The sequence below is a fragment of the Bombina bombina genome, chromosome 2, assembly GCF_027579735.1.
Source record: "Bombina bombina isolate aBomBom1 chromosome 2, aBomBom1.pri, whole genome shotgun sequence".
Classification (NCBI taxonomy): domain Eukaryota; kingdom Metazoa; phylum Chordata; class Amphibia; order Anura; family Bombinatoridae; genus Bombina; species Bombina bombina.
Genome location: NC_069500.1, coordinates 91,865,253 through 91,879,738, shown reverse-complemented (window position 1 = coordinate 91,879,738; position 14,486 = coordinate 91,865,253). Strand labels below are relative to the sequence as shown.

Below are 14,486 nucleotides of genomic sequence, written 5' to 3'. Positions count from 1 at the left end.
AATGAAGATTTACCTGACAGAGGACAGGTTAACAAAACTTCAAAATGCATGCCGTGTCCTTCATTCCATTCAAGAGACCAGAAATTCTCTTCTATGGTGGCTTTATCGGCCACATCTGTCCAGGGGAATGCCATTCAGCAGGCCAGACTGGTCAATTGTAACAACAGACGCCAGCCTACTAGGTTGGGGCGCTGTCTGGAATTCTCTGAAGGCTCAGGGACTATGGAATCAGGAGGAGAGTCTTCTTCCAATAAACATTCTGGAATTGAGAGCAGTCCTCAATGCTCTTCTGGCTTGGCCCCAGTTAGCAACTCGGGGGTTCATCAGGTTCCAGTCGGACAACATCACGACTGTAGCTTATATCAACCATCAGGGAGGGACAAGAAGCTCCCTAGCAATGATGGAAGTATCGAAGATAATTCGCTGGGCAGAGTCTCACTCTTGCCACCTGTCTGCAATCCACATCCCGGGAGTGGAGAACTGGGAGGCGGATTTCTTAAGTCGTCAGACTTTTCATCCGGGGGAGTGGGAACTTCATCCAGAGGTCTTTGCCCAAATACTTCCACGTTGGGGCAAACCAGAGATAGATCTCATGGCGTCTCGACAGAACGCCAAGCTTCCGCGCTACGGGTCCAGATCCAGGGATCCGGGAGCGGTCCTGATAGATGCCTTGACAGCACCATGGACCTTCAGGATGGCTTATGTGTTTCCACCTTTCCCGATGCTTCCTCGATTGATTGCCAGAATCAAACAGGAGAAAGCATCAGTGATTCTAATAGCGCCTGCATGGCCACGCAGGACTTGGTATACAGATCTGGTGGACATGTCATTCTGTCCACCTTGGTCGTTACCTCTGAAACAGGACCTTCTGATTCAGGGTCCTTTCAAACATCAAAATCTAACTTCTCTGAAGCTGACTGCTTGGAAATTGAACGCTTGATCTTATCAAAGCGTGGTTTTTCTGAGTCAGTTATTGATACCTTAATACAGGCTAGGAAGCCTGTCACCAGAAAGATTTACCATAAAATATGGCGTAAATACCTATATTGGTGCGAATCCAAAGGTTACTCTTGGAGTAAGGTTAGGATTCCTAGGATATTGTCTTTTCTACAAGAAGGTTTAGAAAAGGGGTTATCCGCTAGTTCCTTAAAGGGACAGATCTCAGCTCTGTCCATTCTGTTACACAAGCGTCTGTCAGAAGTTCCAGACGTTCAGGCTTTTTGTCAGGCTTTGGCCAGGATTAAACCTGTGTTTAAAGCTGTGGCTCCACCATGGAGTTTAAACCTTGTTCTTAACGTTTTACAGGGTGTTCCGTTTGAACCCCTTCATTCCATTGATATAAAGTTGTTATCTTGGAAAGTTCTATTTTTAATGGCTATTTCCTCGGCTCGAAGAGTCTCTGAGTTATCAGCCTTACATTGTGATTCTCCTTATTTGATTTTTCACTCGGATAAGGTAGTTCTGCGTACTAAGCCTGGGTTCTTACCTAAGGTAGTCACTAACAGGAATATCAATCAGGAGATTGTTGTTCCATCCTTGTGCCCAAATCCTTCTTCGAGGAAGGAACGTCTTTTGCACAATCTGGATGTAGTTCGTGCCCTTAAATTTTATTTACAGGCAACTAAAGATTTTCGACAAACGTCTTCCCTGTTTGTCGTTTACTCTGGTCAGAGGAGAGGTCAAAAAGCTTCTGCTACCTCTCTCTCTTTTTGGCTTCGTAACATAATTCGTTTAGCTTATGAGACTGCTGGACAGCAGCCTCCTGAAAGAATTACAGCTCATTCCACTAGAGCTGTGGCTTCCACTTGGGCCTTTAAGAATGAGGCCTCTGTTGAACAGATTTGCAAGGCTGCAACTTGGTCTTCGCTTCATACTTTTTCCAAATTTTACAAATTTGACACTTTTGCTTCCTCGGAGGCTATTTTTGGGAGAAAGGTTCTTCAGGCAGTGGTTCCTTCTGTATAAAGAGCCTGCCTATCCCTCCCGTCATCCGTGTACTTTTGCTTTGGTATTGGTATCCCACAAGTAATGATGACCCGTGGACTGATCACACTTAACAGAAGAAAACATAATTTATGCTTACCTGATAAATTCCTTTCTTCTGTAGTGTGATCAGTCCACGGCCCGCCCTGTTTTTTAAGGCAGGTAAATATTTTTTAAATTATACTCCAGTCACCACTACACCCTTGGCTTCTCCTTTCTCGTTGGTCCTTGGTCGAATGACTGGAGGTGACGTAGAGGGGAGGAGCTATATAGCAACTCTGCTGGGTGAATCCTCTTGCACTTCCTGTAGGGGAGCAGTTAATATCCCACAAGTAATGATGACCCGTGGACTGATCACACTACAGAAGAAAGGAATTTATCAGGTAAGCATAAATTATGTTATATATATATATATATATATATATATATATATATATATATATATATATATATATATATGTGTGTGTGTGTATACTGTGTGTATATATATATATGTGTGTGTGTGTGTGTATATATATATATAATTTCCTTATATAGATTATGTACTTTAATTTTGTAATATTGTTTTCAAACTGCAAAATAAAATGATTCTGACTTTGACTATCATTTAAACGTTTGAACAACCTTGAGGTACACTGCCTTTCTCTGGTGCCGTAGAAATATATTATTGCATTAAGTAAGTAATGCACTTCTACCCTTTGTTTTATTTTTTTATAACCTCAATCATCTGTTCATATATGTTTTTAAAGTTTTTTCTTCAGCTATACTTATTGCTATATTTTTGCATTTTTAGCCGAGGAGATCAGATTCTGGAAGCTGACTCAGTGAGCCTGCGCCATGCTGCGTTAAGTGAGGCATACGCCATACTGAGTGAATGTGGCCCAGGACCCGTTGGCTTGATCATTAGCCGTCACCCAAATCCAAAGGTGAGAGATCTCTTCTTTTTATTAGTTTTACATAATGTATCCATATGTTTATGCTGCTGTTCCACATGCCTGAAATGCAAGAGTTTAAAGTGAAGGTAAACTTTGATGATTTAAAAATACTATTAAAAACAGGGGCACTTTTATTCATCAAAGTTTAGAAAGCAGCCGTTTTGAATAAAAACTTACCTTTTTTTCTTTTCACAGCTAGAGCAGCTTCCCCCTCCACACGTCAGCAATGGCTAATCCAGCTTCCTCCAATCACGGCATCGCCTCAGGCAATGACTACCCTGGGGGGAAAGCCATTATTGGAGGAAGCTGGATTAGTCATTGCTGACGTGTGAAGAGAGGATCTCCGGGTGGGGGAAGCTGCTCTGGCTGTGAAAACAACAAAGGTAAGTTTTTAATGAAAACGGCTGCTTTCTAAACTTTGATGAATGAAAGTGCCCCTGTTTTTAATAGTATTTAAAAAAAAAAAACGTGAAGTTTACCTTCACATTAAGTTTTGAGTATTGCTGACTGTTTTATGTGCTTAGTTTAGCAGCTTCACAAAGGTCTTCTTTATTGCAGACATCTGAAATCTGCTAGGCAAATTTTATAAAAAAAAATACTTTTTTTTTTTATATTTTGACAGCAGCACATTATGCACATGCCAAGTACTGACTTCAGAGCTTATGTGCTAACAAGTGTTTAAACACATACACTATCTGTTCTGTCAATCAAGCTATTGCATAAGAGCACACACACACACACACACCGATCAATATGTACTGAGATGAACATCTAGGTTTCTTTTATAGCTGCCTATTTCCATGTTGACCAAACACGCTATTGACTTGTATGCCCTTTTAAGGGACAGTCTGCTCCAGAATTTTTATTGTTTAAAAAGAAAGATAATCCCTTTATTACCAATGCTCCAGTTTTGCATAACCAACACGGTTATATTAATATACTTCTTAACTCTTTGATTACCTTGGATCTAAGGCTCTGCCCCCTTATTTCAGTTCTTTTTGACAGACCTGTATTTTATCCATAGTAACAAGATAGTAGGTAAAGTAGTATTAATGGTAAGTACCTATAGGTGCCAAATATTTTTGTAATCAACAAGCACCTGTTAGGGGGGCAATATAGCAATAAGGAGACTTATAGAAAAATGAGTTACAAAGTCTTTAACAAAAAAAGAGTGCTTTACCCCTACAATTGTATAGGAGAAATTATCACTAAATAATATAGGAACGATTGTTTAACCATTAATACTTTATCTTTATTTGTTTTAACTATTCAATCATACACATTTAAAAACACTTAAACTCTCTAGATATCAATATATAGCATAAATGTGTGAATAATACCTCATGTATCTAGATGTGAAACATTGTAATTGGTTTGTATAATATCAAGCAGTCAGATACAAACAATATCTAGCTAATGCTCTATCTGTAATTATAAAGTCCTTGCTTGCACAGTCAACTTTAGCATAGCTGCTCAATGTAATAGATTCTGTCTGCTTAAAGGGACACAGAACAAATAGAGCATGCGATTTTAAGCAACTTTCTAATTTACTCCTATCAGCAAATGTTCTTTATTCTCTTGGTATCTTTATTTGAAAAGCAAGAATGTAAGTTTAGATGCCGGCCCATTTTGGTGAAAAACCTGGTTTGTTCTTGCTGATTGGTGGATAAATTCATCCACCAATAAACAAGTGCTGTCCAAGGTTCTAGACTTTCTTTTTCAAATAAAGATAGCAAGAGAACGAAGAAAAATTTATAATAGGAGTAAATTAGAAAGTTTCAGTGTCCCTTTAAGCCTTATTGACTTGTATGCCCTTTAAAGGGACAATCTGCTCTATAATTTTTATTGTTTAAAAAGATAGATAATCCCTTTATTATCAATTCCCCAGTTTTGCATAACCAACACGGTTATATTAATCTACTTCTTACCTCCTCGTTTACCTTGTATCTAAGGCTCTGCTCTCTTATTTCAGTTCTTTTGACAGTCAGTGTTGACTCCTTGGTAACTCCACGGCGTGAGCACAATGTTATCTATATGGCACACATGAACTAACACTGACTAACTGTAAACAACTATCAACATGTACTGAGATAAGAGGAAGCCTTCAAGGGCTTAGAAATTAGCATATGAATCTACCTAGGTTTAGCTTTCAACAAAGAATACCAAAGAACAAAGCAAATTTGATGAGAAAAGTAAATTGGAAAATTGCATGCCCTATATATATATATAGAAGGAGATAAGCAGATTGCAGACTGTCTCAATGATTACTTCTGTTCTGTTTTCACTAAAGATTGTGAAGATACAATGTCTACATTAAGGGATGCTACGCAAAATAGAAACAAGCTTAACAGTAATCTTTTTACAGAGGATGAGGTTTTGTTAGCATTATCAAAAATAAATGTTACAAAGGCAGTGGGTCCTGATAATATTCATCCAAGGGTTTTAAAAGAACTTCGATCAGTGCTAACTGTCCCATTAACTGATCTGTTTAATCAGTCACTATTAACAGGAGCTGTCCCAGATGATTGGAAAATAGCAAATGTAATACCTCTTCATAAAAAGGGCAGTAGAGAAGAATCTGGCAACTACAGGCCAGTTAGTTTAACTTCAGTAGTAGGGAAATTAATGGAAAGCCTCTTAAAAGAAAGAATTATGACTTACATAAAGACAAACAATTTAGAGGACCAAAATCAGCATGGTTTTACTTCAGGGAGATCATGTCAGACTAATCTAATTGACTTATTTGATTATGTAACAAAAGTATTAGACAAGGGAGGAGCAGTTGATGCAGCATATCTAGATTTCAGCAAAGCATTTGACACCGTCCCACACAATAAACTTATTCACAAACTATATCTCCTTGGTCTAGATTCAAAAATTGTGAACTGGGTGGAATGCTGGCTTAAGGACAGAAAACAAAGTGTCTTAGTAAATGGAGTTCATTCAGCAGAGGGGGCTGTTACTAGTGGTGTTCCTCAGGGGTCAGTTCTGGGGCCTGTTTTGTTTAACATATTTATCTGCGATATCAGCAAAGGGCTACAGGGGAAAGTATGTCTCTTTGCAGATGATACAAAAATTTGCAACAGAGTGGATGTTCCAGGGGGGGTAGACAAAATGAGAAGTGATATACAACAATTGGAGGATTGGACAAACGACTGGGATCTAAAGTTTAACACAGCAAAGTGTAAAATAATGCATTTAGGGAAGAAAAATCCAAATGTTAATTACAGACTCAATGACACTTTACTGACTGTTACAGACGAGGAACAGGACTTGGGAATTATTATTTCAGATGATTTAAAACTTAGTAAACAATGTAGTAATGCAGCAAGTAAGGCTAGCAGAATGCTTGGATGTATTGGTAGAGGTATTTGCAGCAGAAATAGTAAGGTTCTTATGCCACTTTATAGATCATTAGTTAGGCCTCATCTTGAGTATTGTGTGCAGTTCTGGAGGCCATATCTTCAGAAGGATATTAACAAACTTGAATCTGTGCAAAGGAGGGCTACCAAAATGGTACATGGTCTAAAAAATAAAACTTACCAGGACAGGCTCAATGACCTAAATATGTATAGCTTAGAGGAGAGAAGGGAAAGAGGTGATATGATAGCAACTTTCAAGTACATTAAAGGGTTTAGTAAAACTGAGGCTGTGGGTATTTTACATAAAATGGAAAATTCAAGAACAAGGGGTCATGAGCTCAAGCTAAAGGGTAGTAGATTCAGGAGTAATTTGAGGAAGCACTTCTTTACAGAAAGAGTGATTGATTTATGGAATAAACTTCCTCAAGAGGTAGTAGCAACAAACACTGTGGGGGACTTTAAAAATGCATGGGACAAGCATAGGGCTATCCTACGAACTAGATAAGTTTATACTGTTAGGTAAGGTCGGGCAGACTTGCTGGGCCTATGGCTCTTATCTGCCATCAATATCTATGTTTCTATGTTTCTATATGAATTATTCAAGTTTAATTTTGACTAGACTGTCCCTTTAAACATTTGCAGTAAAAAGGATTTTGAACATGAAGACCAGCTTCTAGTATGTCAGAAAATCACTTTATAAGTATTTAGGGGACTGCAAGCTTGCATTAAAAATCCTTGGAATTATGTTTCCTTTAATGAGTTACATAGTTTAATAATATAGTCTAGTTTCAAAATGTGGAAGCAATTCAGAAAAATACCTCTTCTTTTCCCTAAAGGAGGAAAATCATTCCACTTTCTAAGTTGCAGGTTCTAATCAGCATAGGTACTTAAATGGATTCCTTAATCAAATATGATTATTCTAAATACAAACATTTGGTTTTCTTTGGAATGAAAAAAAGGTATGTTTTTTCTTGCTTTCTTTCTTTTTTTAGTTGGGACATAAATGTTGGCTGTTTGTCAAGTCAAGTGTCTTCCATACAGTTAAATTATTTTACTACCTTCTTATAACCTGTGTGCATATTTTAATTAGATTTATTTTATATGTTTGTTTTTGATGAAAACTCTCTATTTTTGAGAGTACAGTAGTGTACATAAACAAACAAAATAAAGAATACAAGTAAATGTAACATTATATAACTTAACATAATATAACATAATCTTGCACAGTTATACCTGATATGTTGTATGATTCCGAGGAAATGCACTGGTATAGACTAATCATAGTCACCTTAAACTAGCATAAATCCTAATTCATTTCATTTCATACCCCTCTCAATTCGTCATTTATGGGGTTCCTCAATCAAGTGTTTCAGACCCTTCCTCTGTTTGTTCCCTTATGGTTTTCTCATTCAACATAATGTAAGGTTCCCATTCTGCAATAAACTGGTCTTCTTTATCTAATATCTTTGCTGTGATTGTCATTCTATGGTAATGGTAATCTATCTTACGTAGGATATATGCAAAGGGAGGGGGTTCTGATTTCCAATTTTTAGCTATACCCAATCTGGTTACTGTATAAATCAATTCTACTAATTTACGATGCTGTTCTAATATTTCTTCATTCAGAAAGTGGAGAAGGACATGTTCAGGTTTAAGAGTTATGTCTCTTGTGAGAAGTTTACTTAAAAATCTAGCAGTGTCCTCCCATATTCTCCTAATTTTAGGGCAGTTCCACCACATGTGAAGATGTGCCTATTTCTCCACATCCTCTGTAACAGAAATTGCTTTGTGCCTCTGGAGTATTATGAAACCTTGTTGGGTATATATACCATTTGTAAGCTACTTTCAGGTCATTTTCCTTTAGGGCCGCGTTCACTGAGAATGCCATACCTCGGTGAACGTTGGCTTCCCATTGCTCGACTGACCAGCTATTGTTTAATTCACTTTCCCATTTAATCATGAAGGCTGGTTTATCAACTTTGCTAGTTGTATGAAATATTAAGTAAAGCTTAGAGATTGTACTTTTTATATTATGCTTGGATAGGTAAATCCCCTCGAACAAGGTATCTGGACCACCCATGTCTCCTCCCATCACCTCCCGTATCCTCGATAATAATTGCGTATAGTGAAACCATCAATACCCTCTTGCATCATCTAGGTTTATGTAATGTTCATAAGAAATAGGTTTATTATTTATTAAGACATCTGCTATTCTATATAGGCCTTTGTTTGACCATTTTGTTCCTATTGCTTCTTCCATTGGTGACCCCAAGATAGTTAAAGGAGTTAGCTTAGATTGCCTATTAAGTAAAGCGAACTTGTTAAGTAAAGCGTGTGTAAGCATGTCCCATAATTGTATAGTATGTTCTATGGCTATAAAACTGCCTTTTCTATGCGGTCTCTCTTTTTTAGGTGCCCATAAAATTTTGTCTAACTGGTCAGTACGAGGTTGGCTTCTAGTTGGACCCATTGTTTCTCTCCCATAGGTTTTCCCCAATGTAGAGTTTGGGCCATGCGGGCAGCATTGTAGTTTGTTATCATGTTTGGGACTTCTATCTCTCCCTCACTTCGAGATCTGGACAATACTTGTTTGTTTATGCGCACTCTCTTGCCCTGCCATATAAAATTTAACATATCTTTCTGGATCTTACACAACTCAACAATTGGTACTGTTAGTGGCATAGATCGAAACAAATAGAGAATTTTGGGTAAGACTGTCATCTTGGTTGTGACAATTCTGCCAAATAGGGATATTTTAAGCCTCGTCCATTTGTTCATTAATTTTCTTATATGGTTAAACATTGCAGTATAGTTTTCTTTGTATAAATTGTGTGGTCTAGCCGTCAGGTTGATTCCTAGGTATCTTAGTGGCTTTTTAGGCCATTTGAATGAGAAATTAATCTCCAAAAGCTTTTTTGTCTGAGCTGGAAGATGTATGCCTATTGCTTCACATTTGTCCTCATTAACCTTATATCCTGACAACATTCCAAATTTTTGGATAATGGCGTAGAGAGGTGGCAGTGTCATAAGCGACTTAGTAAGTGTTATCCGCAAATAATGATATTTTATAATCCCATGATCCAACTGTTATCCCTGTTATATCTGCACTATCTCTAATTTTAGTTGCCAGCGTTTCTATACTGAGGGCGAAGAGGAGGGGTGATAGTGGGCACCCCTGTCTTGTTCCATTATGAATTTGTATGTATTTTGACTGATATCCTGCCACTCTTATAAATGCTTCTGGGTTTGAGTACAGTTTCGATATTGCTGTATGGAATGGACCTACTATGCCTACTTTATTTAAGATGGTATGTAAATAGCTCCAATTTATTCTATCAAATGCCTTCTCTGCATCCAGGGCCAGGAACAGAGAAGGCACCGATTTATTTTGCGTATAGTTCAAAAGATCTATTATTTTACGGGTATTGTCTGGGGCTTCTCTTAGTTTAATAAACCCTACTTGGTCTGTATGTACTAACTTTGTGATGATTAAATTTAGCCGATTTGCTAGTATCTTGGTGAAGAGTTTAATATCCTGATTAAAAAGTGATATGGGCCTATAGTTTTGGCAATATTGGGGGCTTTTGTCAGGTTTAGGTACAACCGAAATACGTGCTAGCAACATATCTGGGGGTATGTCATGACCTTGCAAAATTAGGTTAAACAACTTGACTAGTTGCGTTATAAGGATCAGTTGGAGATCTTTGTAAAAGGATCCCGGGAAACCATCAGGTCCCAGGGTTTTATTTCTCTTTATCTCTTTAATTGCTAAGCAAACTTCCTGGGGGGATATTGGGTCATTCAATAGGTCTCTATCTTTAGTTGATATCATTGGTAACCGAGAATTTTCTAAGAATTTTTCTAATTCTATTTCTTTGTCTTGCTCATCTGTTGAAGGGGTAACATTATACAAGGCGCTATAAAAATCTGTGAATGAGTTAGCTATCTTTAGAGGGTCATTTGTACTGGAGCCATCAGCTTGTTGTATTTGTGGAATTGAGGAATGTCGGGTAATGTCTTTCAGCTTATTTGCCAACTTTTTGTCAGGCTTATTACCATATAGGTAATATTGTGTGTCTATAAGTTTGATGGCATTTATCGCTTCTTTATCCAGTAAACGGTTTAATTCTTCATTTTTATTCCTAAGTGTCGTAACTAAGGATTTCTTAGGGCTCCGTATAGAGTCCCTGCGTAAGATGGCAATTTCCTCTTTTAATTCTGTTATTCTAGCTTTGTTTTGTTTTGTTTTTTTACTTTATTAGACTCTGATATTAGTATACCTCTCACATATAGTTTGAGCGCTCCCCAAGTATAAATTGGATTTAGGGTAGAACCCTCATTAATTGAGATGAACTCAGATATGTTTTGCTGGAGCTTCTGTCGTAAGAGAGTATCTTTTGGTAAACTGGGGTGCAGGGACCATGAACGCACTCTATTGGGGTTAATTAGTCCCTCAAGAGTCAGTTCTACTATTGAGTGATCTGACCAGGCGTAATTTAGTGTATTTGCTGAGGATAGAAGTGGCATTATAATTTGGCTTATTAATATATAGTCTATCCTAGAATGTGTGTTGTGAACCGCATAATAATATGTGTAATCCCTCACATTCCTGTTTAGAGATCTCCATCCATCTATCAGGTTCTGATCTAATAGAAAGTCACTAAGTATCTTTTGGGACGCTCTGGGTCCCATCTGTGAGCTGTTATTGGTTGCGGATCTGTCTAATGTATTATTGAGTGTCAGATTAAAATCTCCTCCAATTATTGTTTTGTATTTTCGCCATTGTATGAGGTGTTTATTAAGTTTCGAGACCAAGGCTGTCTGATCACTATTAGGGGCATATACATTAACTAAAAGGATTGGTGTGTTGTGGATTGTCCCTCTAACAATAAGGAATCTACCCTCCTTGTCCTTAACTACTACTTCTTCCTGAAAATTCAATGATGCGTGTAATAGCAAGGAAACTCCACAATTTTTTCTTTTTATTGATTGCATGGTATTGTGTGGTAAAGAGTTTATCCCAATATTTGGATGTAGTTTGGGTGGTGAAATGTGTTTCCTGGAGCATAACAATATGGGCCTTCAGGGTCCTATACTCACTCACAGCCTTTTTTCTTTTGACGTTAGAGTTCAATCCTCTAACGTTGTGTGACACTATTTTAATTCCCATAAGATGCTACTTGTGTAACCCTACTATTAGGTTGTGTGGTGTGTAATGACAGTAACAGGGGTCCTACTTCATTTGCCCATTTGGCGTTTGTCGCCTAGGGTATCTGCTCCTTAGCAGGGTGGATCCTTCTCTATGATTAGTTGTACTATGTCTAAGATGATTTTTATCTCGGTAATGTATAAACTGTGCAAACAAAAGAACATTTTGTTGGATTTCCAACATCATAGGTAAACATATTGTAAACAATATAACACCAAACAAAACAATATGAGTTGCCTCTGTCATCAGCAACTTGCAATGGTGTAGTGACCTTACAGTATTAACTTTTTAATTTCAATTTGACCTGAGAGGAAATATGGGTTAGGAACGAGGGGGAAGAGAATGGGGAGGGTAGAGGTGTGATTCTATATCAAGATAGCTAATAATATAGTCTGGTGAGGGAAGGTTTTGGAGAGAATAGGAGAGAGGGAGGGAGGGGGGGGGGGAGGACAGGTTAATTTAGAGGTATGACCTCCAGAACAAAAAAAAAAAAAAAAGAACACCACACTTATAAGAACATTTATAATTCATAATTCAAAAGGATACTAATTTTGTCAGTCTCTTTTAGATGGTGTACTAGTGGATAGAACCATCCCGCATATTAGTCTTCCCTGGGCCTCAGTTATGGGATCCTTCTTTATCTTAGTTAGAGTCAAGGAGGGGAAGTATTGTCCCTGTTTGGTTCTCTGTGACTTGGCTCCCAGTTGGATCCTGCGTTGGATTTGTTTGGTTTCCCATTTCTGCCTACTTGTGACCATTCTTTCTGTGGGGGTTTTCTTTGTGGTTTTGGAGAAGGGTTTGTCTCTGATATTTCAGAGATTATCTTTAACTGTAATAGTAACTGCAGACCTTCTTCAGCGGAAGAGCAGGAGTGAGTTCCGTTTTGGTATGCAAATGTGAGCTTGAAGGGAAAGTTCCATCGATACTTAATCTTTTCCTTAATAAGAATTTGAACTACCGGTTTCATCTCTCTTCTCCTCCTCAAAGTTGTCGGTGAGAGGTCTGTGAAGATTTGAATCTCATTACCTTCATATGTGAGATTACTTTTCGTTCTGGCAGCTTTTAATAGTTCTTCTTTAATGTGATAATAATGCAACTTCACTATGATTTCCCTCGTAGTTGATTGAGCAGGTTTCGTGAGGGCTCTATGGACTCTGTCCATGAGCAGCATCGGGATTTCTATATCCGGAGCCAGCCAGTGGAACAAGTTGGTTACATCCTCTGGCAAGTTCTTGAAGCTCTCGGGTAGATTTCTGATTCGTAGATTATATCTTCTGGATCTATTTTCTAAATCTTCTACCTGGTCCTCATGCTTTCTGATGTATATAGAATGATCTAAAAGGGTGGTTTGTAGTTGTGGAACTTCTCCAGATAGTTCTTCTAACTTGTCTTCTATATCTGATGTTCGATGTCCTATTTCTCGGATGTCTTTCTTCAACTCCGATAGAGCTGACTTAAATTCTTCTTGGAACATCATTTTTATTTGTGAGAGCAGTTCTTTGTTGGTGGAGTCTGTGGGGTTAATTTCCTCCATTTCTGCCTGTTCTTGGCTCGTATTTTCTTTTGTAGGAGATATGTTTTTTTCTGTCACTTTTAATTTAGCCTGTGATTTTGTTTAATAGTCTTTAACTGAGTGACTTCTGCTTTTCATATTGATCGTGTCTTCCTTGGTCTCTTTACTAAACCAAGGGTATAAAGAGTTCAATAGATGGTGTGGGATCCACTGGCTGCAGGGACTCAACAGTAATAGAAATGTGAAGTTGCTGCTTAGTAGTGTTATTCAGAGGTCATTGGGAAGCCATCTGCTCAGGTCAATCGGGTACTTTATCACAACACCCTCATCCTATGGTTCTTAGTTGCTCTGATGAGACATTTCTTCAGTATGCAGATGCTTTGTTGTTGATTGCTGTGATAACACTCTTGAGGGATAGTCGGGAAGCAGCCATAGCAATTTGCTATGTTCTCAGATATTTACGCCACACGTATCCTGGCTCTATACGTTTCTGTAAGGTATTGTGGGTCAGGGTGTGGAGTTTGCCTAACGTTTTCCTAAGGTTCTCCTAAATATCTCAGTTGCTCTGACTTCCCTAGGTTATTAAATTTTAATCTCTCATTCTCAGGACTTCAAAGCTCTGGTCTCTTATCTTCTGGCAATTCTTTTATTGGAGGTTCTATTATCCCCCTGAAAAGTTCTCTCTTTTTAGTTTCACACTACCCCCCGGGGAGGTTGCCCTCACAGGGTGATCACGGAAAAAGGTGCTGGGGTATGACCGAACTGTCCACAGAACAGTCCGAAAGGGGTGGGGGAGTATAAGATCAGTGTAGAATTGCCTCACTTGTTGAATGTGGTAGCCTGGAAGGGAGACCTCTAGAGAAAGCAGGCTTTAGAAGTCTCACTCAGTATGTTAAACAGGTTAAAGATTCAAGTATTCGCTCCCTCTTATATCAAAAGCTTTTCCAATCCCACCTTTAATGGAGTTCAGTCAGTTCATACTCTTATAATATATTAGTGAATGAGTTTCTGGTAAGCTGTTGTGGTAACTATTAGTGATGGTCTAGTAACGGGGCTGTCTCCAAAAAATATGCACATTCAAGATGGCTATTTTCGCGCCACTTACCCCTCCAGGGACTCTGTAAGCTTCCAGCTGTGGCCCTTGCAGCCCAACCTACAAGCCCATCACATCCTTAATCCTTTTTGAATACTCTTATTAATTTTGAGCTGTATATTGTTTCTCAGATAGCTATTGTTAGTTTCTGTTTGAAGCGGCCATGAGGGCCGTTGTAGGCCGCAGCCGTGGTCTTTCCTAGGTGCGATCTGGTCTTGGTGATCCGGTCTGTGATGCGCTTATTAACCACAACTCTAACTTTTCTTTGCTGGTTAACTGCTGGCTATAATAGTATTAGGAACAGGATTTCTACCTCTATATGTGCTCTAAAAGTCGTGAAGAGGCTATTATATCTCTCCTTTTCCACAGAGCTCTGTACAAGTGCAGCCAC

General features: G+C 38.4%; 1 protein-coding gene across 1 annotated transcript in view; it reads left to right on the top strand.

Moving 5' to 3' along the window:
- The window catches only part of PDZD2 (PDZ domain containing 2), a 718,112-nt gene that overhangs the window by 548,694 nt on the left and 154,932 nt on the right, over positions 1 to 14,486 (top strand). Inside the window, 1 exon segment of the mRNA XM_053701173.1 lies at positions 2,777 to 2,909. Within this exon segment, the coding sequence (XP_053557148.1) occupies positions 2,777 to 2,909 (133 nt within the window).